We start from the raw sequence: 24,489 nt of genomic DNA, 5'->3' as shown, positions 1-24,489 counted from the left end.
GCGTGGAGGGAACTCTGGTCGTGATTGGTCCGTCGTAACCAGGTAACCGAAGGACACATTCCGGTAGGCAAGGGCCGGCCGGGCTAGCTACTTTCAGTCGGGAGGTGGCAGCGGAAGGAGGAGGAGCTCCGGCTGCGCTCTCTCCCTCAGTGGCTGCGCGTCTCAGCGCTTGTCTGGTTCCCAGCCCTTTTAAATAAGCGGGTCTGGTCACCGCCCTCACAGACTAGTTGGTTCCGGGGAGGCAGCGGCGGGGGTGCGGCCGGGGCCGGACCCCTGCCCGGGGCCCAGCGGCTGGGCAGGGGTGCGGCCGGGGCCGTACCCCTGCCCGGGGCCCCGGCGGCTGGGCGGACAGGAGAGCGGCGGGCGAAGTCGCGTCTGCATGTGCGGCACAGCCCCGGCATAGCCCGGGGCTGCCAGTGCCCGCCGCGCCATTGTTGGGGGAGGGGGCGGCTTCTGTGCTCGGCAGAGTCGGGGGACGAGCGGAGGCGGCGGCGGCGAGGAGTGAAGGCGCCCCATGGGGAACTCGCTGTGTTGTTGCCTGTCCCCCAATGCCAGCCCCAAGTCGGGCCGGCGCAGGGGGTCAGCGGAGCCGGACTGCGAGTCTGAGGTCTACAAGGCGGCGGCCGGGAATGCGGTGGCAGTAGCTCCGGCGGCGGCTACCGTGGAACCCGCCGAGTTGGATTTCGCAGGTGGCGAAGGCCACCACCTGCAGCACATCAGCGACCGGGAGATGCCCGAAGGTAAGAAGCGGCGGGCGCGCCTCGCCCCTCGCGGGGTCGGCGCCGTCTGCTCTCGGGCTTACCTCTGGCCTCCGCCGCCCCCAGGGTCCCCCGGGAGGGAGACGCCGCCTAGGGCTCCTTCTTGCCCGGAGTTGGCTCTCCCAGGGCTGGGCACCGGGGACGAAGGCTGGCTCTGCTTGGCGTCCCCACCCCTTATTCTTTACCAGTCGCGTCCGGCCAGTCTCCTTCCCTCTTCCCTACCCGAATGCCCAATTCTTTCCCCCGTTCCCATTTCCCAGCCCGGCCTGAGACCCTCCAATCCGCGGCCCTTCCTGTTCGTGGTTCTATTTAACATCTCGTGGGACTTAGCAGAGACTTTCTGGTGTAGTCTCTCTTTTCTTAATGCAAACTTAAATACTCTAACTTCGGCGTATCCATCCCGTCTCCCTATCCAGATGGTACCTAAGCGAAGGAACTAGGTAAGGGCCTGATGACAGATTTCTATTCCTTAAGGTAGTTGATACTCGAGACAATTAAGACAAACATTAGAGGATTTGTCATTTAAATTCAAAATAGAGATGGACAGAGTCAGTGTGGTGTTCTTAACTAAAATTCTTTGGATTTTAATGTTTTCAGTCGCCCTGATAGAAGCTACTTTATCCCTTCTAACTATAATTTGAACACGATAGGAAAGAAAATGGTGGGAGAGGGGCTTAAAATAACTGTGAACGGTGTGAAACGTTACTGCCACGGCTGCAGAGAATAGTTGTTGGGTTTTTTTTCTTTACCAAAGGAGACCCCATGGAGTTCTGATTACTTTTAAATTCCCACTTTGACACAAGTATGTCTTCAGTTGCACAGCCTTAACCGACTTCTTTTGCACGTTGCCTGTTCTAAGGGAGGGGTGAGGTGGTTCCTGAGACTGCTGGACAGAAGTTTCAAAGGAGAAAAAACAAATTCAGATTGTAATTTGTAATATAAAGGTTTGGGAGTTAACATACCACATCCATCCTGCAGAAAAATGTCTCCATGGCTCCCTCCTCCTCCGCCCCCCCCCCCAGTAGAATACTATTTAACTTTAGGAATGTTCAGGTAAAAGTTCTGTAGACTAAGTGGCTGGGGGTGGGTGTTGTCGGGGAGGAGAGGAGAGAGAGAAGAGAGGAAATGTTTGATTTTTGCCTCTAGAATTTTGGAAAGGGATGGCTCTAGGTTAAAAAAAAAAAAAATTCTGGGTAGCATAGTGGCACTTTAATAAAGACTGTTCTTTGAAGTATAAAACATTGTATCATAAAGATGTTAAAGCCCCACTGGCCCATTTGTTTCATTTAAATGCCAGAGATTATTTCATTATTTCATAGACGAAATGTCTTACAGCTCTTCTATTTAAATTTTAGTTGGGTTTATTTAATTTCTTTAAAAGTTAGAATAATGAAGCCTGTGGATTCACCCTTATGATGGACGTGGCTTTGTAAGTGGAAAGTACTCCCTTTTCAGAATCGTTAGATATTGTGAAAGAATGAACAAATTATGTGAATTAATTGTAGCTTTAAACACAAAGCATGTAAGTACTTGTGAAAACTGCTCTGCTTGTTGCTATAAGGTAAGCCTCTAAATGATTTTTAAAAACAGTTAGTAGTTGGCTAGTGTAGGATGAGAGACGAAAATTGGACCTTTATAGAATTCTTTTAAGATTTACAATGCATTTTCTTGTGTATTTCACTCGGCCCTTCCATCTACAAATAAGGCCCGTATATATTCTCCCTCTGTTGCCGATGAAGAAGCCAAGACTTAGAGATCTGAAATGACTGTGTAACACAGCTACTGAACAAAAGAGACAGACTTGGGAGGTGGTAGATATGCCAAATTCAGTTCTTGGGATGCTTAAGAAACTGTTTAGAGTGCACCTTATATTTTATTATAATTTATCCATAAGTTAGGCCTATCTCAGCATACTCCAGTTTTGATTATTGCCATTCCAGTTTATTGTACACAACTCAGAAGCAACATTTACCTCTCCATTCTCTGTCTGTACATACATTGCAATGGATATGAATAAAAGTAGAAGTCATGAAATAGCCTAAATTTATCAGTCAGGTAAACACGTTGATATAATTTAAAGAGTTTGTTCTGGTGAAATCCAATTGAAGCCGAGAATGCCCTGGACAGAGGGACATTAGGGGAAGCTGGTAAGCGGGCAGGTAAGGTACTAAGCATTTAGCATACGACTATGTATGATAAGGAAGGAGTGCTAAATCAGGAACTGGAAAAATAGAGTTCATGAGTACAGAATTTACCTTTTTATGTTTAACATGATTGTTAAAATTTCATTTCAATTTGTCTTTTTTGGGGGGGGCATTCGATAAAGTGATAAGAGAAACCTCAATTTCAGCATTTGCCTATTAATTAAGTTTCCATAGAAACAAGGTCAGAACACCAAATATAAAGTACAGGCACATTGGAAGTTTGCTCTTCATGTCTTTATTTCAGACAATTTTGTATCAGTTTCCCTGGAAACTGAGAAATACCTACTCAGATATAAAACATTTTGGCTTTTCTACAGTGAAGAATTATTTGGTTACTTAGAGAAAATCGTACATAAATGATGCTCTGTCTTGTTCTTCAGAAACATTGGAGAAGAACATGATTTCTTCAAGCCATCTCAAAAAAGTAACTCCTAAGAACGTAGTATAGATTTCAGATAGACTCAAAAGAATTTTTTACTACTTTGTCTTTAACAGTATATCTAATATAACTGATGGTAGTGTCATAATAGAAAAGAAGATGCTACGGTCCTATTATCTGATTTTATTTTTATTCATCAACTTTTCATACAGCCTTTATGTTCTGACCTTAGGAGCTTTGCTAATTTTCTGGTGAAAGGTGCTCTCTCAAGTGACCCCTACCTCCCATCCCCCTGAAGAGTGGGTAGGGAAGGAATTGGCAATATGATGTGGAAAAACCTCTGAGCAACAGATCTTTCCTTTTTTTGGTGACAGTATTAATGAACATTTGATGTGAAAGATTGAGAAAACACAGAAAAGTCCTTCACTCACACTCAGAATATCCAGAATTTTTATTAATATTTTGGTGTTGATTCTTCCTGAACCTTTTGTATGCATATAAACATAACATTGTGTTTATTTTACAAAGATGGGATTGTTCTTTATGTGCCACTTTGTAACTTTTTGTTATAAAGAAAAGTAACGACATGAAGCTCCTGTAACCGTGCTGACACCTAGAGAGTGCTCCAGGGTGATGTATTTCCATGCAACTGCGCATAGCTCTACAGCCTGCCTTTTACCAACTGTTTACTGGGCCATCGAATAACCTTGGAGCATAATTCATTTACCCAGCCTTTATGGTTGAGCATCTTTTATAATCCCATTATAATGCTTTAGTCAGGGGACACAGATAAAAACTGATGCATTGTATTGATACTTCTCTATAGCATTCTGATTGTACACTTTGTCTTACGACTTAATTAAATTCATAGGGTGAGTCATTTTGTAGTAAAGGTATTTTAACATTAAATGTTCTTTTTCCAAATTAAAGTTACCATTGATTTTTCACTGAACATTAGATTTCCTCTTTTAGGTTTTCGTGGTTCTTGGTAACCTGTCTTGTGTCTTTGATTCTGAGTAACTAAACTACTACTCTAAGAGATCTGAAATTAACTCTGGTCCTAGGTGACAGACACATCAAAAGACAGCATTAGAAGAAATCTTAGATGATGTGGGAAAATTGGGAAAACCTTAACTGGTTTTGGGTACACTGAAACATGATTATTAGGCACCATTCCAGAGGCAGGACAAACAGTGGTTAGACAAGACAAAACCCGTATCCTAACTCAGGTCCTTACTTTCTAGAGGTGCCTGGGGGCTGACGACACAAGAATAACATCAGGTAGTGAGAACACTAAGAAAGAAAATGAAGGTAATGGGCTGGGGAGGAGGACAGTTTTACAAGGGGTGGTTAAAGACAGCTTCTCTCCTTAAGCGACCCATGAGCAGTCCTAAGAGAGCCGTGTGAGGCTGTGGGAGAAGAGGCTTCTGTGCAGTTCCTAAGAAGGGAATATGCTTGATGCGTGCCAAGGACAGAAAGATGGGTGGCTGCAGCTGAGTGAATGAATGCCAGGAGGAATATGGGGGATTAAGACCTTGTATGCCTAGTGGGCCTTGACCAAAAAATATGAATTTTAGTCTAATTGTAATGGGAAACCATTGAAGGATTATATGCAGGGGAATGATGTTAATTCTTAGAAAAAGGGAAGGGGGGTAGAGAGGGCGGAGGGAGATCAGACCAGCTACTGTGTGAGAATAGACTGTAAGGGTGGAAGGAAGCAGAGAGGGAGACCAGTTAGGAGGCTGGTGCGGTAGCTCAGGTGAGAGCCAACAGTGGCTTGAACAAAAAAGCGATAATAATAAGGGTCTAAAATAGGCTGTAGTATATAGATTGCTCTTGCATTTCATTTGATTCTCACCATGTTCTGAGTTAGGTAGTGTAGGAATTCTTCTCTTAGGTATAAATTGAGTTGTCCAAGGTTTTAAAAATGAGTATTGATAGAGAGTAGGACTGTAAATTCCAAATGCATGGCATATAGGAACAGAATTTATTGTTGACATTATGTGAGCTTCTTTGGAATACTACCTTTTTTCTCAGCCTTTTTTGTTGTTGTTGTTTTAGTGTATTAAAGTAATAAAACTTAAGAGTTAAAACAGTAACACTGCGTAATGTGAAATGAAATGAAGGTAACTTGCAACCCAGAAAGGTTCTTAAAAGTCCAAGAAACTGAGTAAAGTGCTCTTTAGAAATATATAAAGCCAGGTGTACTTACCTATGTGTCACCTCTCAGTCATGATCACTGTAACACTGATTGAGGATTAAAATAAGGCAAAACTGAGAACCAGGGTAGAGGCAGGTACAGAAGCAGTTGGAAACCAGAGCTGGGAAGTTTGGAAGCCAGGATTGTCAGAAGCTAGGAAAGCAGGATCAAGGCTTGGGTGAGCAGTAGCCTGGCAGGTGCAGGAGCCTGCTGTGTACCCGCTGGTGAGGCAGCCCAGCTCAGGGCTGGCTGGCAGGAACTCCCTGACTGCGGTGGAAAGTGTGGACGCAAAGAGATGAAATCATCAGTTTACATGGTAATTGTAAAGATTGTAATGTTTGTATTATGAGCCATAAAACTAATACACTGCACAGTATAGGGATGCTAGGGCAGTTCAGTAAATGCAGTGGTTACCGTTAAGTAAACTGGTGCTCAGCAGTTGGCCCAGAAACTGCTGACATCTCCTGTTTATTTGGAATATATTGAAATCAATATGTCGATATTAATCGCTTTCTGAAATATGCTGCTTCTGTCAGATGCTTTCTTGGTCACTTCCCTCTCCCTCTAATATTTTAACAAGGACAAATCATTTATCGACAGTTTGATAGCATAGTTTTAACACTTTTAGCCTTCAGTAATGCATTTCATTTGTTCTAAGTTGCCTATGTTTTCACACTTTTAACAACTGCAATTGAGATGGATCTTAACAACTGGTAGAATCTTAGATTGGAGGAAAAACAGTACTCAGTGTCGGTGGTGTTTTACAGGTTTCCTCTGAGGAATGTTTACATGAAGACCGAGTTTAATTTTTTTTTAATCATACTTTTTCTACATCGACCTATCATGCTGTCAAATAAGTTGCAATTTAAATTGATAATACAAAAATGATGGGTCTTAAAATACAGTTTTAATCATAACCCCTAATCATGAGCTCAAGAATATTTCTCCTGGGTAAAACATTCTTAGAGGTTTCTAAAGAAATAACTTTCGGAAGAATCCATGTAATTTCCTGAATGCACAGTAATTCCCTGAAGTCTCTAAATTACTGTGTGTGCATGTGGTGGGGAGAGGGATGAGAGGGATGGTGGGTGGTAAAGCTTTGCTTAATAGTTGGCAGTCTTACCTTTGTGATAGTGAAGAGTGTGGTAGGTTTTATCAGAGTCTCCTTAGGCTCTTGGGAAGATAGTTCATGGGAAGTGCAGAAATATTGTGTGTATGTATGAGTTTACTGTCTAATGGCTCACATGTCCATTCTATAAGATAGTGATGTGGTATTTTTCATTAGCAAAAAGTGCAAGTTATATAGAAAATTGTTAGTTATATAGGCTATAAACAAAAGATTAATATTTTCTGAAAACCTCATGCAAACTGACAGCAGTAGGGCCCTGGTGTTTACAGTACATTCAAATGATAGGCCAACTCACCAAAGTGGAAATAACACTGATAACTGTGGGAAAATGGTCAAACTGTGTAATCAGAAGAAATACAAATTAGATCTACAGTGAGGTTCCTCATTCATATCAGTAGGAATTTTTTTTTTTTTTTTCAAGTATCCAAAGCAAGGGTAGGAACTCAAAATGTCATGATTGGTAGCATTATACCCTAATGTGCCCCCCACCTTCTTTAGGAAGCAATTTAGCATTGTACATGGAGCCGTGAAAGTGATCTAACCTTTTGGCTTAGTCATTCCACTTCCGAAGATCTTTGCTAAGGAGATAAAACCATTATTTTAAAAAACTATGTACATAAAGATTTTCCTCATAATATTTTAAGAATAGAACTTTGTAAGCACCAATCCCCAGCAATAGGGGATTGGCTAAGTCCAGTATAGGAATAACACTTGATGGGCCAGTGTGTATTCATTAAACAATAAATATGCAACAGTGGGGTGGAGAGCGCTTGTTAGTAACAAGAAGACATAAATTGTACACTAATTAGAGCTTTTTTTAACGTATAAGAAAAGCAACTAAAAGTAACAGTTGTGAATCATTGTGTGTTAATGATTGTGAATGGTTGTGTGTAACTTTTAAACAGAGCATCGTTTTGTCTCATGCAGATTTTTGTTCATGATATTTGATAAAGGAATGAGCAAGTGACTTTTACCTTTCCCCACCTTTAGTGTGATCATCAGTACTGCTGATTAACCAGGTCTCCTTCAGTTGCAAGTTAAAAGAACATCACAGAGTTAAGCACTACTTGACCCAGGAGTTAAATGATCTCCTCAGTTCTGCTCTCCTCTGTTGATGTCTCCTGAAAAGCCTTTCCCCTCATGATAGCAAGGGGAGTGTCCAGCAGCTCAAGACTAGCTAAGGATCCTAGAGTACAGTTCTGCCTTTCTCTTTTCTTGGCAAGCCCCAGGACAGCTGTGATTGATTGGCCGTTCCTGGATCCTGTGCCTACCTTTGAACCCCCTAGGATAGAGTAGGGAGAGTGCCAGCTTTTTTCTGGTCACTTGGGCTAAGTTTACTTTTTTTTTTTTTGCATGTTGTCATTTCTTTTATCCCAGCCTTCTTGACTTTTGTATTTAGATCTGTAGTAGCACATCTTGGTTTGGCGGGTGTGTGTGTGTGTGTGTGTGTGTGTGTGTGTGTGTGTGTGTGTGTGTGTGTTAAAGCTTGCTTCTCTTTGATTCTGGCACTTAATTTTCCTGGACTTCCATTGAAAATTGTTAAGTTTTACCATGCCATAGACACTGATAAATAAGACAGCTACTTTGCAAACATTTCTGCTTATTTTTTAGATTCAAATGTAGTCTATTTACTTTCTTTTTGGTATAGGTAAGTAGTCATGAATTCTTTCGGAAGCTATAGGTTAGAGGCAGCTGTGAAAGTCTCTGCCTGCCATTTTGTGTACAGCTGAAATAATTTATTTTCCCATTGTCTTAATTTTTCAAATATGTAGGAGAAAAAAACTTTAAAATAATTGTATGGGTCTTTTACATAAAAATGTTGAATAGAATATTTTCTCCAAAAGCAGCTTGATAAACTTCAAATTCAGTGAAGGAATTTTCATGAAGAACAAAGCAGTTGGTTTAGCTCTGTAAATTACTAGTGCTGGCAATGACATTAAAATGGATGGCTCAGATTCCTGTTAAAACGGGAAGTCCAAAATTACTGTTCGTGCCACATTCTTTCTGGGTGGGAAAAGGGGATTCTAGGTAGATACATTTGTGAAATGCTGGGTTAGACAGAATTCACTACTAGACTAATTAGTTTTTAATATATCAATGTGTGTATTCTTTGGATTCTCTAAGAGGCAGGGATATATTTGTATTTCACTTTGACCATCAAAGCCATCTTTCAAAAACAGATCAGTTATTATGTGGTTTGGGAAATAATTGCCTTAACCATTACTCTTTATCTGAATCTTGGTCCAGTTTCTTAAAAGATTGGTTAAATGGTTTGAGATGGACTTTGCTGAGGAAGTGTCATAGGGCTTTTATGTTTGTTTGTTTGTTTGAAACAACAACCTTACTATCCTGTGTGGTAGCTTGTGCTTGTTTTGTATTTCTGCCTAAATAGAAGACGCTATCCCACCTTGGTGCAAGGTGGGCTACAGGCAGACCCACCTTTTCGTGTAGGTATGGCCAAAATTTTTTTCTAGTAGCCCTATGATCTGCTCCAGAAAGTACTCTTATTGAAGCCCCAAATTAATCATGCAGCGTGGAATGAAGAAGTGAGTTTAGCTTTGGAAATAGAGGGCAAAGTTAAAAATCACTCTCATGGAAGTGTTCCTCTAGATTAGAACATTGAACTTTTATGTAGTCCTCTTAAATCTGCCATGATGAATAGCCCCCAGATAAACCACAGCCAATGAAATGAGTTCATTTGTTGAATGGAGTTAGAATTAGCCATTTGATTGTCTGAAGAACATTTGCCAAAAGCAACTCACTTCGTTTTGGCATATTTGATATATTGAGCTGGTATCTGACAGTAGTTGGCCACAGCATAACTTGCTTCTTGAGACTGTTCCTGGAATGTGCTAGTAATATCAGCTTTAAAAGAGGGTGACTGAATTTTTAATTGATAAATAGGAGGGGAGTCACATATATGATTCATCTAAAAATGGCATAGATTATTTAGGTGCAAGTTAAAGAAGTCTAAGACATAGCCATGGTTTTAGTCCACATGTATGGAGAGTTTCTACAATTTTGCTGTTTCCCAATAGAATTTTTATATTGTGCCTTTACTAAAATTGCCTTTTTGTCATTACTAAAAGCTCTTCTCAAGACTATTAATAAGTGGTTTCAATCAATGTGTAGCTATCTTTAAAATCATGTATTTTTCTACTCAACTAAATCACCACACCTTTTTCTCTTCTTCCTATACAGACTTAGCTTTGGAACCAAACCCTTCTGACCACCCAAGGGCAAGCACCATTTTTCCGAGCAAATCTCAAACAGATGGTAAGGCAATGCTTTTTTTTCCCTGAGAAAAAGAGTGAAAACTGTTTTTGTTTTGTGTATTATAGGAGGTATTTAGAAAAACTCTTACAGTGGTTTAAATGTTTCACTTTTTTATGTATTCACTTGTCTTATTTTAATATGTTGATGATACAGTTTCCTTTAGTTGTCAGTGTTTTAGGGAGGAGAACACTTAGACTATCTGTTTATACATTTTGCCACCTCTTTATCAACATAGTCAACTGGCCACATGATTTAGATGTGGTCTATTTCTCCATGCTACTTTGTCCTTTTCCCCTTGCTCCGAAGAGCACATATGTTAAAGACAAATGATAGGGTTTAGGTCACAGTTAGGTTTTCATTTGGTCAAATCAGAAAAATCAGTTGTTATATGTGGGAATTGAGCCTTGTGATTTTGGCCCTGTTTTACACAGTGTTCAACCAGACGAGCCTATCTCACATCCAGATTTATGCTACTCAGAACTTTTAAGCTATTCAAAACTTTCTCATCCTAATGTAGTGCTGTGCCAGGGTAATAAGAGCAACATGCCATATGGGGTTTTCCAGAAGATTATCCTCAGCATGTGAAACTCATATACATTTCCTGTGTCCTCCTTGTTTTAAGATGAGAATCAGAACCGTAGAATTTTTTGCACTCCTGCTTGCCTGCTTGTCTTCCTGAATGTTATGTTAAATCCTAGTTTATTTGCTAAAAAGCCATACGTGACCAAGTTTTTCAGTTGATTACGAGAGCAGGAATACAAGAAGTGAACATTCCATAATATTTAAAGTGATGCAGCACAATAAAAAACGGAGGTTTGGTTTTTTGTTGTTGTTGTTTTGCTTTTGGTTTTTTTCCGTTAGATCACTGGTTTTTATAAAAGGATATAACTCAGGAACAGCCAGATGGAAGAGATGCATAGGGCCAGGCATGGGGACAGGGCACAGAGCTTTGATGCCCTCTGCAAGGGTACTACATGCTCACCAACCTGGAAGCTCCTGGGGTTTCTAACTTGCATTTTTCTAGTGTGTGTACTTGAGCCACTCATTTCTGGTTAGGATTGCTCTATTTCTCAGTTTCTTCCAGAGCCATGAGCTGCTCACATGTAGAGGGGCTCTGGAGACAGTAAAAGAAAAGCTGTCCCATGCCTGTCTCTCTCTTCAGCCTTAAGGAATCCGTGCCTGTGATGCCTGTCTGGAGTTAAAGGAGGCAATGTGAGCAAGAGTGTGGCCTAAGACCCTCTTCAGGCTTTTATTCTTCTGGCCTTTGTTGGAGCAAAACCGTTTTGTGTGCTGTAGATATGTTCATTTAGGTCAGCACACTCATTTTAAAATTTACGTTTAACATAGGTTACTTTCCAGTTGTGTATTTTTTCAGTAAGGTATTTGAGTAGGTTACCATTAAGTGGTTCAGGATGCTTCCAGAGATCCTGGTGCGTTCGGAGACGAGTGCCTGGCCAGAAACTGGTTCTTAGAGTCGTCATCTGTAGATTGTGGTAATTAAAGTAAGCTGTGTGTAAATGAAGACTGAGAAAATACTCCTGGCTAGTAGTTCAGCTATGCAGCAGGTACATTTTTTTATTAGCTAAGTTTCTCACCTGGCCTGATTTGCTTTGTCCTTTTCTTTTGTAAATGGGGAGTCTTTCATTTGTGCCTAATACAGAATATCTATTAGGTCAAAAAAGTGAAACTAAGTTTTTAGATTTTATTTATAGGACTCATCTTGCTGGGTGATTTAAATTATATATTTTGTTGGAAATTATTTTAAAAAATAGAATGGAATTCTATCTCATTGTGTTATTGGTAATCCATCAGATAATTAGTGACTACTTTTATTTTTCTATGGCATTTGTATCAGAATTCATCAGTTAATTTTTTTTATTCTTAGTGCGGGAAAAGAGGAGGAGCAACCATTTCAACCATGTAAGTAAACAGTTGAAAAGTTAAGAAATTAATAGTTTGAATTAAAAATATGTCTGCCATGATTCCTAAAAATATGATGGATCCAATACTGTTAGCATGGACCTCTTTTTTGTAGATTTTCTAAATCTCTATTTTCCTAATTATCAAATGGATTCAGGAAAGTCTTTGACTTAGTAGTGCCCATTTTTTAAGGGTTCTGACATTTACGTTAAATTTCACTAATACGGTTGTAGTATAAAGATCTGCCTTAAATTCTTTTGCCTTATTTTTTTGATCTTATTTTTTAACCAAAGTAATAAAAGTATAACAGGTAAGTTAATTTTTAGCACTGTCCATTGACTTCTTGTCATAGCAGGTGAAAGCTGAGCTTCTTCGCTCCACCATGACGTTATTTCCCTCCCTGTGTTCCCTCAACATGTATCAGTTTTTATTAAATCAGAATCAATGTTTACATTACTACGACTCTGCAAATATTGTGCATTGCTGAGCCATATAGTTCTCTGACTGTGCCTCCTCCTTGTACACCCTTCATTCTTTTTCTTAAATATTAATGAAATTGGAGCACTTCTGCACTTCTCTAGGATAACCCAATCCCCCTTTTCCTAGCCAACGTGATCTCACACAGCCAAATGCAGTAAGTAGCTCCCTGCCCGGTCTCCCTGCTTTCACATTCTTCATTTTTTCTGTGGAATTAATTTCCTGACTATATTCACTTGCCTGTTTTCTAACAGCTATTTTTTTCCCCAAATGTTTTAACATTTGTCACATGCCTATGAAAACTATTTTCCGTCTACTAAGCCACATCTCTTCCATTTTTTTCTTGGAGACACTTTGCCCCAATCTTTTGTCTTCCTACTCCCATATAGACTAGTGTTCCCCTAGGCCTGCTCTATGCCTCTTTTCCTGGGATATCTGTGTGAAGTCATCTGGGATCTCACATAACTCTGCTCTCTTATGTTGGATCCCCTATGTCCTAGATTCTGTTTCCCTCTTGTCTTGTTATACTTCCTTGTTTTACTGGAGCACATTTTCCTGGGAAAAGGGCACATGGGCAGAAAGTTTAGAGAGATCTAGCTTCTCTGAAACTCCTTCTATTTGATAAAGTATAGAATTCTCAGTTGAAACTAATTTTTGCCGTTCTAAAGACATTTCCCTCTCATCTTCTCATTTACACTGTTGCTCTTAAACCTGTTGACATTGTATGGTACATTGTACATTACCGATTTTAGTCATTTTCCCCCATCCCTTCCTTCTCGGGAACCTTTTAGTACCTTCCCTCTCCCTGGGATTTTGAAATTTCATAATTTGGTTTGGTATAGACCTTTTTGGTGTGTTTCTTTGATATTCTGTTTTTTTCTTCCAGGTTCCTATTATTCAGATGTTGGAAGTCTTAGACTTACCAGATCGCTAACTTTTTTCCCCTCCTGCTTTGCATTTTGTCTTTTTGTCCTGCTTCCTGGAGATTTCCTTGACTGTGCTCTAATCCTTCTATTGAATATATTGTTTTGTCTACCTTATTTTCAATTTATAGAGTTCTCTTATATCCTGTCATTCTTTTTTTCACTGATGCAATTTCAAGTTTTCATTTGCTCCTGAGTTTTTATCACTCCCATCAATTCCTTCTTCCCGTTTTGTTTTGTTTTTTTTTAAAGCGTCCTTATATTTTATTTTATTTATTTATTTTTTGGCTGCATTGGGTCTTGGTTTCTGCACGTGGGCTTTCTCTGGTTGCGGTGAGCTGGGCCTACTCTTTGTTGGGTGCGTGGGCTTCTCATTGCAGTGGCTTCTCTTGTTGCGGAGCACAGGCTCTAGGGCGTGCGGGCTTCAGTAGTTGCGGCTCATGGGCTTTAGAGCGCAGGCTCAGTAGTTGTGGCGCATGGGCTCAGTTGCTCTGTGGTATGTGGGATCTTTCTGGGCCAGGGCTCGAACCCGTGTCCCCTGCATTGGCAGGCGGATTCTTAACCACTGCGCCACCAGGGAAGTCCCATTCCTTCTTCCTGTTTTGATCTCTTACTTGTTGGGGGCTTCCCTCAAACGTGTGATGGTCCTTGGCTGTCTGTTAAGATCTAATTGGAAGCATCACTTGGACAACTCGTTAACTGATGGGCCTCACTGCAAGGATTTGGGGACCACGCCTCTGAACTCTGAGCCTGCCTTGGGTTCTGTAAGACAAACTGGTTTTCTTGTTCCTGTCCTAGTCAGCCTCTGTAGGTACCAAGGTTGTGCTTCCTCTGTTCTGCCATGTCAGTTACCACTCCTTTATCTAGTCTTTTCACCTTTCAAACATTAAAAATCATCTGCTGTTTATCCTGTCTTATGTATAGCTTTTTTAAAAAATGCCTTTAATTCTAATGAGATGATATCTGAAAGAAGGGGGAGAGGAAATAGATTTGTGGTCAGTCTACTCAAACTTAGATTTATTCTTTGAATATAGGTTCTGAGTTTGAAGTTTAATGCAATATAATTAACGATATTAATTCAGACAATATTTTTGATTATACCTATAATTAGAATATTATACTTTTCTACTAAGGCCTTGAGTATGAATTCTATTCAAACCACTCACCCTACATATTGTCCATTAATGTGCAACATAGATGGAGTATTACAGACTTTTCAGTGAAAGTCATTGATTCTTAATAAACGTATCCAAAACTTGTGAAAAGGGGGAAGAAAAAAGTGAACTTCAGCTTTATTCTCTCTCTTTTTTTTTTTTTTTCATTTATATACTTTTATTTGGGAATGTTTAAATCAATACAGAGAAAACGAAATTTCAGAGACAATGAATATCATTAGTTTGGATATCATTACTTTATTATAAAAGAAACACGGAAATTATTTACAGGATGAAAGATTTCAGAACTTCAGTGGCAGCTTCACGTGATGCCATTGGGGGAACGGGCAGCTTCACGTGATGCCATTTCAATAGTGACTTATTTTAGTCGACATATTTTCCAAGAATGTCACCATCTCTAAATAAGAAATAATCCTTGTCATCTAGAACTACTTTGGTGCCTCCATATTCTGGGAGAAGAACTTTATCTCCAACTTTCACACTAACTGGTTGAATCTCTCCACCCTTTCCTTTAGAGCCTGATCCAACAGCTACTACCATTGCTTGCAATACTTTTCCTTGCGATTTTTCTGGAAGCATAATGCCTCCTTTGGTTACAACTTCGGGTGCACTTCTTTCAACTAATACTCGGTCAAAGAGGGGAAGAAACTTTCTAAATGCCTGTCCTGCCATGACTCGGGTTGCCGCACTTCGTACTCTCGCTCTCTCCAGCTTTATTCTTTTAATGGGTTAAAATCAGAGGCAGTAGGCACAATGGGAAGAGTCATTGGGTGGGGGCAGGATTTCAACAGGTACTTGACCTTTAATGATAAGCTTTGAGGGTTGTTACTTACTAGCCTCCTAGGTATGATTATTTTCTAGTCTTCACCATTAAACCTGCAGTCTACTAAGCAACCTTTCCCCTTATAAAGATTGTAAAAGTCCATGTATTTTGTCCTTAGTGCTGAATGAAGATAAATACTCTTCTTCAGTGACCAATTGAAATAATACCTATGAACATTAAACTGTCAGTAGTGTTTTTTGCTACTTGTTTTTTTTTTTTTTTGTATTTGCATTTTATACCCTTATGTGTGTCAGTGCAGTTTATTGAGGTTGTGAGCCAGCAATGGTAAAGCTTTAATCATAAGGGACAGTTATCTTAAATTTTCAAGCAAGATGAGAGGAAAGTAATCTGCTGGCAGCTAACATATCTAGGCTTTGCTCAGAGGCTTCAATTCTGCCATCCTTTAGTGAACACTAGATGCTGGAAAGTTTGAATAGTTTCAGGAGTAGGCCTGTGGAAGTGTTTCTTTTGTAGGATCGAGCCAGTAGACTGTAAGTTGCTGATACAACTTAAATGAGCCCCCATAGGATTATAGAGCACATCTAATTAAAAATTTTAAATGTTTTAGCAGTAATATTTCCAAAGACAAATCAATATACATTCATAATAGAAAAAAAAGTTTTTAATAGAGGAAAACAGGATAAATAGCACCCAAAGCTCTACCAACTAGTCTATATTTTGGTACATTTCCTTACTATTTTTATTCCCCTCATATATATAGATTTTTGGTCAGAATTGACTTTTATTACGTGTAGTGTATGTCATATTATACCCTAATAGTAGTGACCTTAAAAGATAACCTGCTTCGTTTAGAATCAAAGTATTTGAATGAGTGAATTTTCATTTTTCATGCTGTATCTGTTTTTTGAGATTCTAAAATTACACATTAACCAAATAGCTTAAGGACCATATCAGAGTTTTAGTTTAAAACATTTCTAGCTTGAAGGAGAAATTAGTCTTCCAAATAGTGATACTGTTTCAAATATGTTACATCTAGAACTTTTTGTTAATAAGGAATAAGTGGCTTTGCATAAAGCATCTGAAACAAGCAAAATGGTGTTTTATATATGCCATTTGGATATTTCTGATTATTGGATACTGGCAATTTTTATTTAAATGCTCTGTATTTTAAAAAGCATCAACTAGATTTTCTCCCTGCCTCACCTTTCATGTATTTGTGGAGGACATTGATGGGAGAGTGTGACAGCATGGTGAAAACTATTTTATATGAATAGGAGGAAGGAAGGCTCATCTGAATTAGTAAACAAACAAAAACCAAAACCAAAACCCAGCTTTAAAATTGTTCGTATTCTGTGGTATTAAAGAATGCTACTCTTCCTTCCAGTGGCTTTCAGTGATTGGGATTTGGTTATTGGCCTTACTTTAAGGAAGAGAGTTGTCCTAACATAGTTTAGGCCATTTTAGTATTTGACTATTGCCGTGTTCATGGGCTCTTCACAAATAAATGGATACTTCTAAAGTGTTTTAAAGATAGTTCATTCTCTAGAGGGTCTCAAAAAGTTCTTTGTCACCTATCCAACACCACTGTAGATAAATTCTCACGAATTTGTACCTTTAGTAAGATTTACCTCCAGTTGTAACTGATCTTAAATAATTTCTCAAACACTTGTCGAATCCTAATTTGTCCCAGATTCTGTGCTCAGTAGCTGGAGGTAGGAGAAGAATCTTCCTAACCTGGAGAAGCTTGTTTACTTAAGAGGGTGGTACTATGCAAGCAGCTGAGACCATGGAACAGTTGGTAAATTAGATGTGTGAGTGTGCAGAAAGTGAGAAGTTTTGTGGTGTGCCTGCTGGCAAAGGGATCCTAGAGGCAGATGGGGTCAAGCTTGCTGGGACAGGAGGAAGAAAAAGGCATTGCAGGCAGAGAGCAGCATGGGTGAGGCAGGAGTGTCAAATAACACGTAGAACAGAATTAGTACAATTTTGAAATGAATGGCAAGTATTCTCTGAGGTTCTCACTTGAGTAATGTAATGGCAGTCTTACTTAAACATGAAGTGAGAAGTTAAATTCTCAGAGTTGTTTTATCCGTTTTTTTTGGATGCGAGAGAATCTTTAAGCAGTACCTTTTTGTCCTCCAGATAAGGAAATTGAGGCCCAGAGAGACTTATGGCCCCCAGCTTTTTAGTGATAGAGCAGCCCTGGCATGCCCAGCCTCTGATTGGAAAACGTTTGTTTCGTCACACTGTCTCCTGAACATTTATTATTGGTGTTCATTTACTGCAGTGAAATGCTCCTACATCGGTATTATATAAAGCATTACGTTTTATTGTAGTAAATGAATAGAAATAGGAAATCTCAGCTGCATTTCATTGCTTAAGGAAAAAACCCTGAAATCTTATTCTAAACTTTTTACATTATTATAAAGGTAATTTATAATAGGTGCTTGCCAGGTTTGATTATAGGTACTATATCAAGGCAGCATTTTAGAACCCATTTCTCAAAGCTCGTCTGTGGAAGTCAGAGTATAGAGGTTTCCCATAGAGCTGCACATGATATCACACTCAGGCAGTTCATGGAGTGTAAGAAAAATCTTAATGCTTTATCGTTTGACATTTTAACCGAGGAAAAACACACACTTGATAGGTTTAACTTACTGTGACATTTTCTTCTATTTCCCTTCCCCTTCAGGTATCTCCAGGGCAGCTTACTAAAAAGTATAGCTCATGCTCAACAATATTTCTAGATGACAGCACGGTCAGCCAGCCTAATCTTAGAACCACAGTAAAATGGTGAGTACAAGTAGGTTGCCAAGGGCTGAGTGACAGACCCCCTTATCGCTAAAAGCATCCTAGCCATACATAAGTTCATTCATTTGAATTGTCCTTTTCAGTGATCAGGTTAAAAAACTGGTGTCAACTATAGATTGATTTCAAGGACCTAAATATGAATTTTCAGTTTCCATTTTAATCTTAGAGCGCATGATAGAAGGGAAAGTCAGTTAGCAAATAAGAAATCCCAGAAAAAGTATAAATCTTTATTTGACGCGTTTCTGTTGCTAAGCCATTGTTGAACACAGTGAGAAAGAGAGGTGCTTTTGATTGGCTGTTTCTAGAGACAATTATTACTGTATGAGTTGTAGTCCTCAAACAACGTGCACTACTTTGGAAGCTGCTCTTAGAAGAAGGAACAGCTTGTCCCCTGCTGGCACCAAAGCGAATCTGCATTTAAATTTAATTGGAGTTTGTCAGATTTATCCCACTGTGCTTTTTTTTTTTTCCTGCACTCTTTCTGTATGAAATTTTACTTCTCCTTCCTGTCCCCCAAAGAGGGGGAGAATATATCAAACCAGTCTTAAGAAATACACACTCAAGCTTAATTTCTTTGTAGATGAAATTTGTTCAACTGAGGTTTTAACTTAATAGACACATTTAAGTTTTGTTTATATATATATATCTCCAACACACTGTATCACTCACAGCAGAGAACAATAAAAGAGGTGAGGTTTCGGAAACATGGCTGTGGTCAGGCTTATACTTAAGGAGACACGAACAGTGTCATGATGATGGAAACTATTCTTTAATTTCTGGGAGCACCTCATAGTCCACAATTGGAGATGCACTTTCAAAACACCCTAATGATGAACCTTTCAAGCTTATTTAAGAGAAAAAAACCAAACGGGATGCAGAGCTTCTTGCCTCCTCCCTCGCGGTTGTCCACGAAACATTAACATCTCCTTAGGATATGAATGTTGATTTTCCAGAACACAGTTTGGGAAATGCTATTTGAAAATATTAATGTCCTTATCCTTAATTTTATTTGTTGTCTTAATTTTATAAGCTAATTGTATTTTTAATTGGTTTTTAATGTGCCAGCTTTTTTTTTAGCTATTTAAATTCTCAGTAACTTCTACTTTAATTAAAGACAGCAAGTTCACAGTCATAATAATGTAACTTTCCTCTCTTGCTTACAATAATAGTTGCAGTCAAGTCATGTTTCAGCAAAAACTGAGCCCCATCTCTAAAGTCCTGAGTTTGGGCACTTATCACATAATCACTCAATGTTTTTCTTCAGCCAAGACACTGAATCTGTGGGTACAAAAACCACTCTACTTTGGCTAGAGTCGCAGCTTCTTTTGAATTCAAAAGAGTCTGATGTCCAGTATATAATTCAAAAGTACTTTGAAAGTAAACCTTGCTCAGGGACTTCCCTGGTGGTGTAGTGGTTTAAGAATCTGCCTGCCAACGCAGGTGACACAGGTTCGAGCCCTGGTCTGGGAAGATCCCACATGCCGCAGAGCAATTAAACCCGTGCGCCACAACTACTGAGCCTGTGCCGTAGAGCCCGCGAGCCACAACTACTGAGCCCGTGTGCAACTACTGAAGCCCACGCACCTAGAGCCCGTGCCGTGCAACAAGAGAAGCCACCACAGTGAGAAGGCCGCGCACCACGACAAAGAGCAGCCCCCGCTCTTGGCAACTAGAGAAAGCCCGCGCGCAGTAACAAAGACCCCATGCATCCCAAATTAAGTAAAATTAAATAAAATTAAAAAAAAAAAAAAAGATTTACCTTGCTCAGACAAGAAGGTTTCATCCTTTTTTTTCCCGACCTAGTCTAATTTTTGGAAGTACAGTAAATTTTAATTTGCTCTCATGAAGTTTTAGAAATGATCATTCATCACATTCATTATTGGTGAAATAAAGGTTTACTGAGAAAATTAATAGGGCCAATTGGCTTTTAGGAATGATTTTGAAAATGTTTATCATGGGGTTAGTTTTCAGTGGGGTAGCTGTTCTCAGTGGGGTAGGTGAGCCTTATTAGAATCACTTATGCAACTTTTCAAGATATATGTTTCTGGATGCACAAAGTCCACCCGCCTGCCCCCGCCTCCAAGACACAGTGTCTGTGTGTCTGTCTGTCTGTCTGTCTCTCTCTCACCCACGCACACACACCTGTTGACAAGATGGGGAATGATGTGAAGCATGATTATATGGACAAAAGCATCCCGAGTGATTCTCCGATCTTAACCCTAACTCATTCATCCCTAAACTTTGCTGCACGCTGCAGTCATCTGGGGATCTTTAAAAACAGTCCTGATGCCCAAGTCATACCCAGTGCCGGTTAAATCAGAACATCTTGAAGCAGAAGCCAGGCAGTTTTTAAAGCTTCTCAGATGATCCCAGTGTGCAGCTGAGCTTGGGAGCCACTATTTGGTTAGAGGGCAGGAGAAAGAGAACTGCTTCTGATAATTAGTGGGACCTTAGGTAAGTCAGTTTTAAGCCTTGGTTCCCTTATCTGTAAAATGGGTGGTTTAATTAAATGTCATCTACGGTTCAGTGGTCCTTTCCATCATAAAACTTCTAATGCTGTGATTTTAAAATCAATTTGAAGATGAAACTTGGAAGCACTATAGAAGTATCCATCTTTGATGCTAACGGTGTTACAGGCCTTTATACAAGTGCTAAGATTCTATAGACCTATTCTAAAATTCAGATTTGCCTTCCCTCAATTATTTTGAGTTTCATTTTAGACACTGAGAACAAAGGGGAGCATATAACTTAACCAGAGAACCCCTTTGTTGCCTAATATACAACATCTGTGAATAACTTAGGAATATAGTAACTTAAAAAAGACTACCTAAGGACTTGTATCTATCTGTTCGTTAATACTTTATTTAAAATAATTTGGAAATACCTGTCATTAATAGGATACTGTGTAGTATTATGCTGTCTTATTAGCACTGCTTATTTCAGGATAGCTAGACCTATCATCAGTTTTGTGGCTATAAAATTTTGCTATTAAATTTTCTAATAATTATGTAAAAGTGATTTGAAATCATTTTGGTATAGAGCACTTTTATTATTTACTTTTAGGGAAATAATGGAAAACGGATGGGTAGGTGGATAGCGAACTAAATCAACTGAAATGCAGGGGCTAACAAAAAAACCACACACACACACACACACCCCCACACACAAACTACTATATGGCTTAAATTTAAGCATGTGTATAGATAGATATAACTTGTACAGGACAGAAGGTTTTGTGGGTAGAAGGACAAATGACAGGGGACATATGTAATAATTTATATATTATAATAATCAACCAAAACATGCCTTCTAACAGCATATCTAGCATTTTGGGTCTCCTAATTTTGCTAAAAGCTGAAGAACCTAAAACAAGGGGGAAAGCACCCATGTGGTACTGTTCTGAATTCGAGGATTTCGGGGCCACTGGGCCTCTGGAAGGTCTTCCCTCCTTGCTAACCCCTTTTTAAAAATGTCTTCAGGCCTGATATGATAAAAATCAGTGATGACAATGTATTTTTTTTCCTCCACAGTATGACCTTAGCAATATATTACCACATCAAGAACAGGTGAGCTCTTTTGAAACCTATCTTGTTATTCCAGCTAATTAATTTACAAGGTATCAAGTTTAGTGTTAGGTAATAACTATAGATGTTACTGGCATAAGCTTTTATTATTAGAGTGCTTTTATTACAATATAGAAGTGAATCATTTATTTTTCTCTTAGGACCCTTAATTCTTAGGTTACTGAGCATCCCAAAGAGTATTTGTTTATATGGGTTATATTGATAATTTACTGTATTAGAAATTGAAATTGAGAATTTAAAAAATTAAATTCATTGTATATTAAAACAGGGTGTGCCTTAGCACTACTGAAATTTTGAGCTAGATAATGCTTTGTTGTGGGGTGTCGTCCTGTGTGTTATAGGATATATAGCAGCACCCTTGGCCTCTACTCACTAGATGCCAGTAGCACCTTCTTCCCTCCACATTACGACAACCAAAACTGTCTCCAGCCATGGCCAGAAGTCCCCTGGGGGACGAAATCACCCCTGATTGGGAACCCCAGTGTTCAACATAAATCATTTTTTTTAATGAAAAATAACTATTTTCCACAACAAAAAATATTGAGAGAAAAGTATCTCCTCAATAGAAGACAGCTGATTCTCATATCTATTCTGTCTTCAGTCATTTGTTTTGAAGAAACAATATGAAGAAGATCCAGCCGCTTGCAGATATATAGTTGGAAAAAGGTGTATTTTTAAAGCCTTCAGATAATTTGGTATATTCTTTGATACTGTACCAAAAGTCTGCATGTGCTAGTTTCTTAAATTAGTTAAAATGGAATTCTAAATCATATCAATGAACTTGTAATAAATACTATGTTAAATTAATACCCATTGATCTGTCATGCATACTGAGTAGATCTTTTTACCTGTACCTGACTTTATAATATTATACATTGGTCATTTGGAAAGTATTGGTTCACATTTCTTTAGACAGTGTCAAAAACTCACTTTTGTTAGTATCACCACCAGTCTTACCAGAAAAGTCTTTTAAGTGTTGAGAAGTTGTCAAGTTCACAATCGAAGGTAGAAGTTTTCCAAAACTCCTGATATTTTTAGCTTGATGGCTTGAATTTTATCATTGGCAACAAATAACTTTAGAGTTATTTTCCTTGAAGTGACAGGCTCACTTTGTTCATTTTTGAAAGAATGACTGTGTCAGTTGTACATTCAAATAACGATGGTGTTCGATGAAAAAAGTGTTTCAAATAAAGATGGTGTTCTATGAAAAAAATGACTTACCGCCAAGTCACAAGTGCTTTTCCTTAACACAGCCATATTTCAGTATGTAAAAGTGCTTAATGCATACTTTCCACTTATTCAGAATATTAAAAAGAAGGACCAAGGTTTAAGAACACTATTAATTTTTACTCTTTTATCAAGGATGTTCTTCAAGCAGATTTTTTAACTGCAAGTGGCAGTGAATAATTGAATGACTTCTAATTCAGTTTGGTACCACTGCCTTGATTCATGCTCAGAAACCAGCAGTTTTACCCACTTTTGCTTTTATACATCCATAGCAAATGTCACACAATGTGAAGGGCAGGTAGTGTCTTAGTATTCTTATAAAAGCAGTTTTGACCTCTTGGGCCTCCTGAAGGAGGGGATAGGGGAGAATCCCAGAGGCCTGCAGACCACATTTAGAGAACCACTGTTCAAATGAGCGCAGTGTATTAGTGTGGTGAAATTTTAAATTAAAAAGCCTGGTTTCTTTTAAAATAAAAAGACAATTACATTTTTAACTCAAACTATTTAAAAGAGACAAGAAGAAATACACAAGAAGAATATAAAGAACTAAAGAGAAAAAAACGGGAAAAAACCATGAATCTCATATTCACATTGATTGAAGTGAGAAGAATTTATTGCCCACCACCACTGCTTCATAAAATGTTCTTGCATATTCCAGTGTGAGGTTAGAGGGGTGAAAATATATTGGTTTACTAGCATTGCCTGTTAGGGAGGGTCAGTGCTTATAGAGGCAACTCTGGCTGGTTGTTGTAGACAAGGTTTCACAGAACTTGATGTGCTGAGTAAAAATAGGTCAGGAAACCTTTCTAAGGGTGGAATCCAGGAGAAGAATTTATAAAACTGTTTGCTTCGTTGAAGGTTAAGCTTCCTCTACCCCTCTCTCTACTCCTAGCCGATATTTTACTAAGATAGTAAGTCCTGAATTAATTTTTTAAATGCACATTCTTATTTTATAGAGTTGCAGATAGATCCTTGGATATTTTTGATGAGAGATTACATCCACTCACAGTAAGTGTCAGTTTTATTGAAGTGGTATTTTTCTCTTATACAGTTGTGTTTATTTCATGCTGATTTGCTTTGAAATTAATTACTAGAAGAAAATTACTTCCTCCAGCTCGAAGTCAAATTCATCTTCCTTTAAGTCTTCTTCCCCACGCCATGTTGTGTCTAGTCATTTTCCCGAAGGCGTGTTGTATAAGGGGTTGATGGATATGAACCAAGTTGCACTTTGTGTGAATAGTGAGCAGGTAAGTAAACATACCCAAGTAACAGAAAATGTATCTTTTTAAAGGATGATGTTCCATAGCATCAAACAATATAAATATTTGTAAATAAACCTAATATGATAAGGCCTCTAAGAAGAAAATTAGAAAACTGTTTACATTTTAAACGAATTAAAATGACAAAGTTTTAAAATTCACTTCTCCGGGTGCTCTGTGGCCACACGTGGCTGGCGACTGCTGTACAGGACAGCACATTCTTAGAGCCTTATGGTTACAGGACACTGGAAATGTGTTTTCAAAGTTGACTACAGAAAAGTATGACATATGGTGATCAGCAAGACTTTTGAGCCTAAAAGTATTGGGTTGGCCAAAAAGTTTGTTTGGTTAGTGAATATATTGTTCAATAAAATGCTTGGTGAAAA

General features: G+C 38.9%; 1 protein-coding gene across 2 annotated transcripts in view; it reads left to right on the top strand.

The window, feature by feature from the left end:
• Positions 1-514: 514 nt before the first annotated feature.
• LOC309662494 (cyclin-Y-like protein 1) overlaps positions 515-24,489 on the top strand; it is a gene marked incomplete at its 5' end in the record, with an annotated part of 34,336 nt that continues 10,361 nt past the window's right edge. The window contains 6 exons of one of the 2 annotated variants that reach the window (XM_082465252.1): positions 515-740; positions 9,872-9,946; positions 11,832-11,866; positions 17,915-18,015; positions 21,564-21,599; positions 23,801-23,852. In XM_082465252.1, coding sequence (XP_082321378.1) covers positions 515-740; positions 9,872-9,946; positions 11,832-11,866; positions 17,915-18,015; positions 21,564-21,599; positions 23,801-23,852 — 525 coding nt within the window. The remainder of the gene's footprint in view (positions 741-9,871; positions 9,947-11,831; positions 11,867-17,914; positions 18,016-21,563; positions 21,600-23,800; positions 23,853-24,489) is intronic. The other variant, XM_082465253.1, reaches the window with a different exon arrangement.

This window comes from Balaenoptera physalus, assembly GCF_965194825.1.
Source record: "Balaenoptera physalus genome assembly, chromosome: 6".
NCBI classification, from domain to species: Eukaryota; Metazoa; Chordata; class Mammalia; order Artiodactyla; family Balaenopteridae; genus Balaenoptera; species Balaenoptera physalus.
Note: the sequence above shows the minus strand (reverse complement) of the source record. Positions and strands in the feature narration are given on the sequence as shown.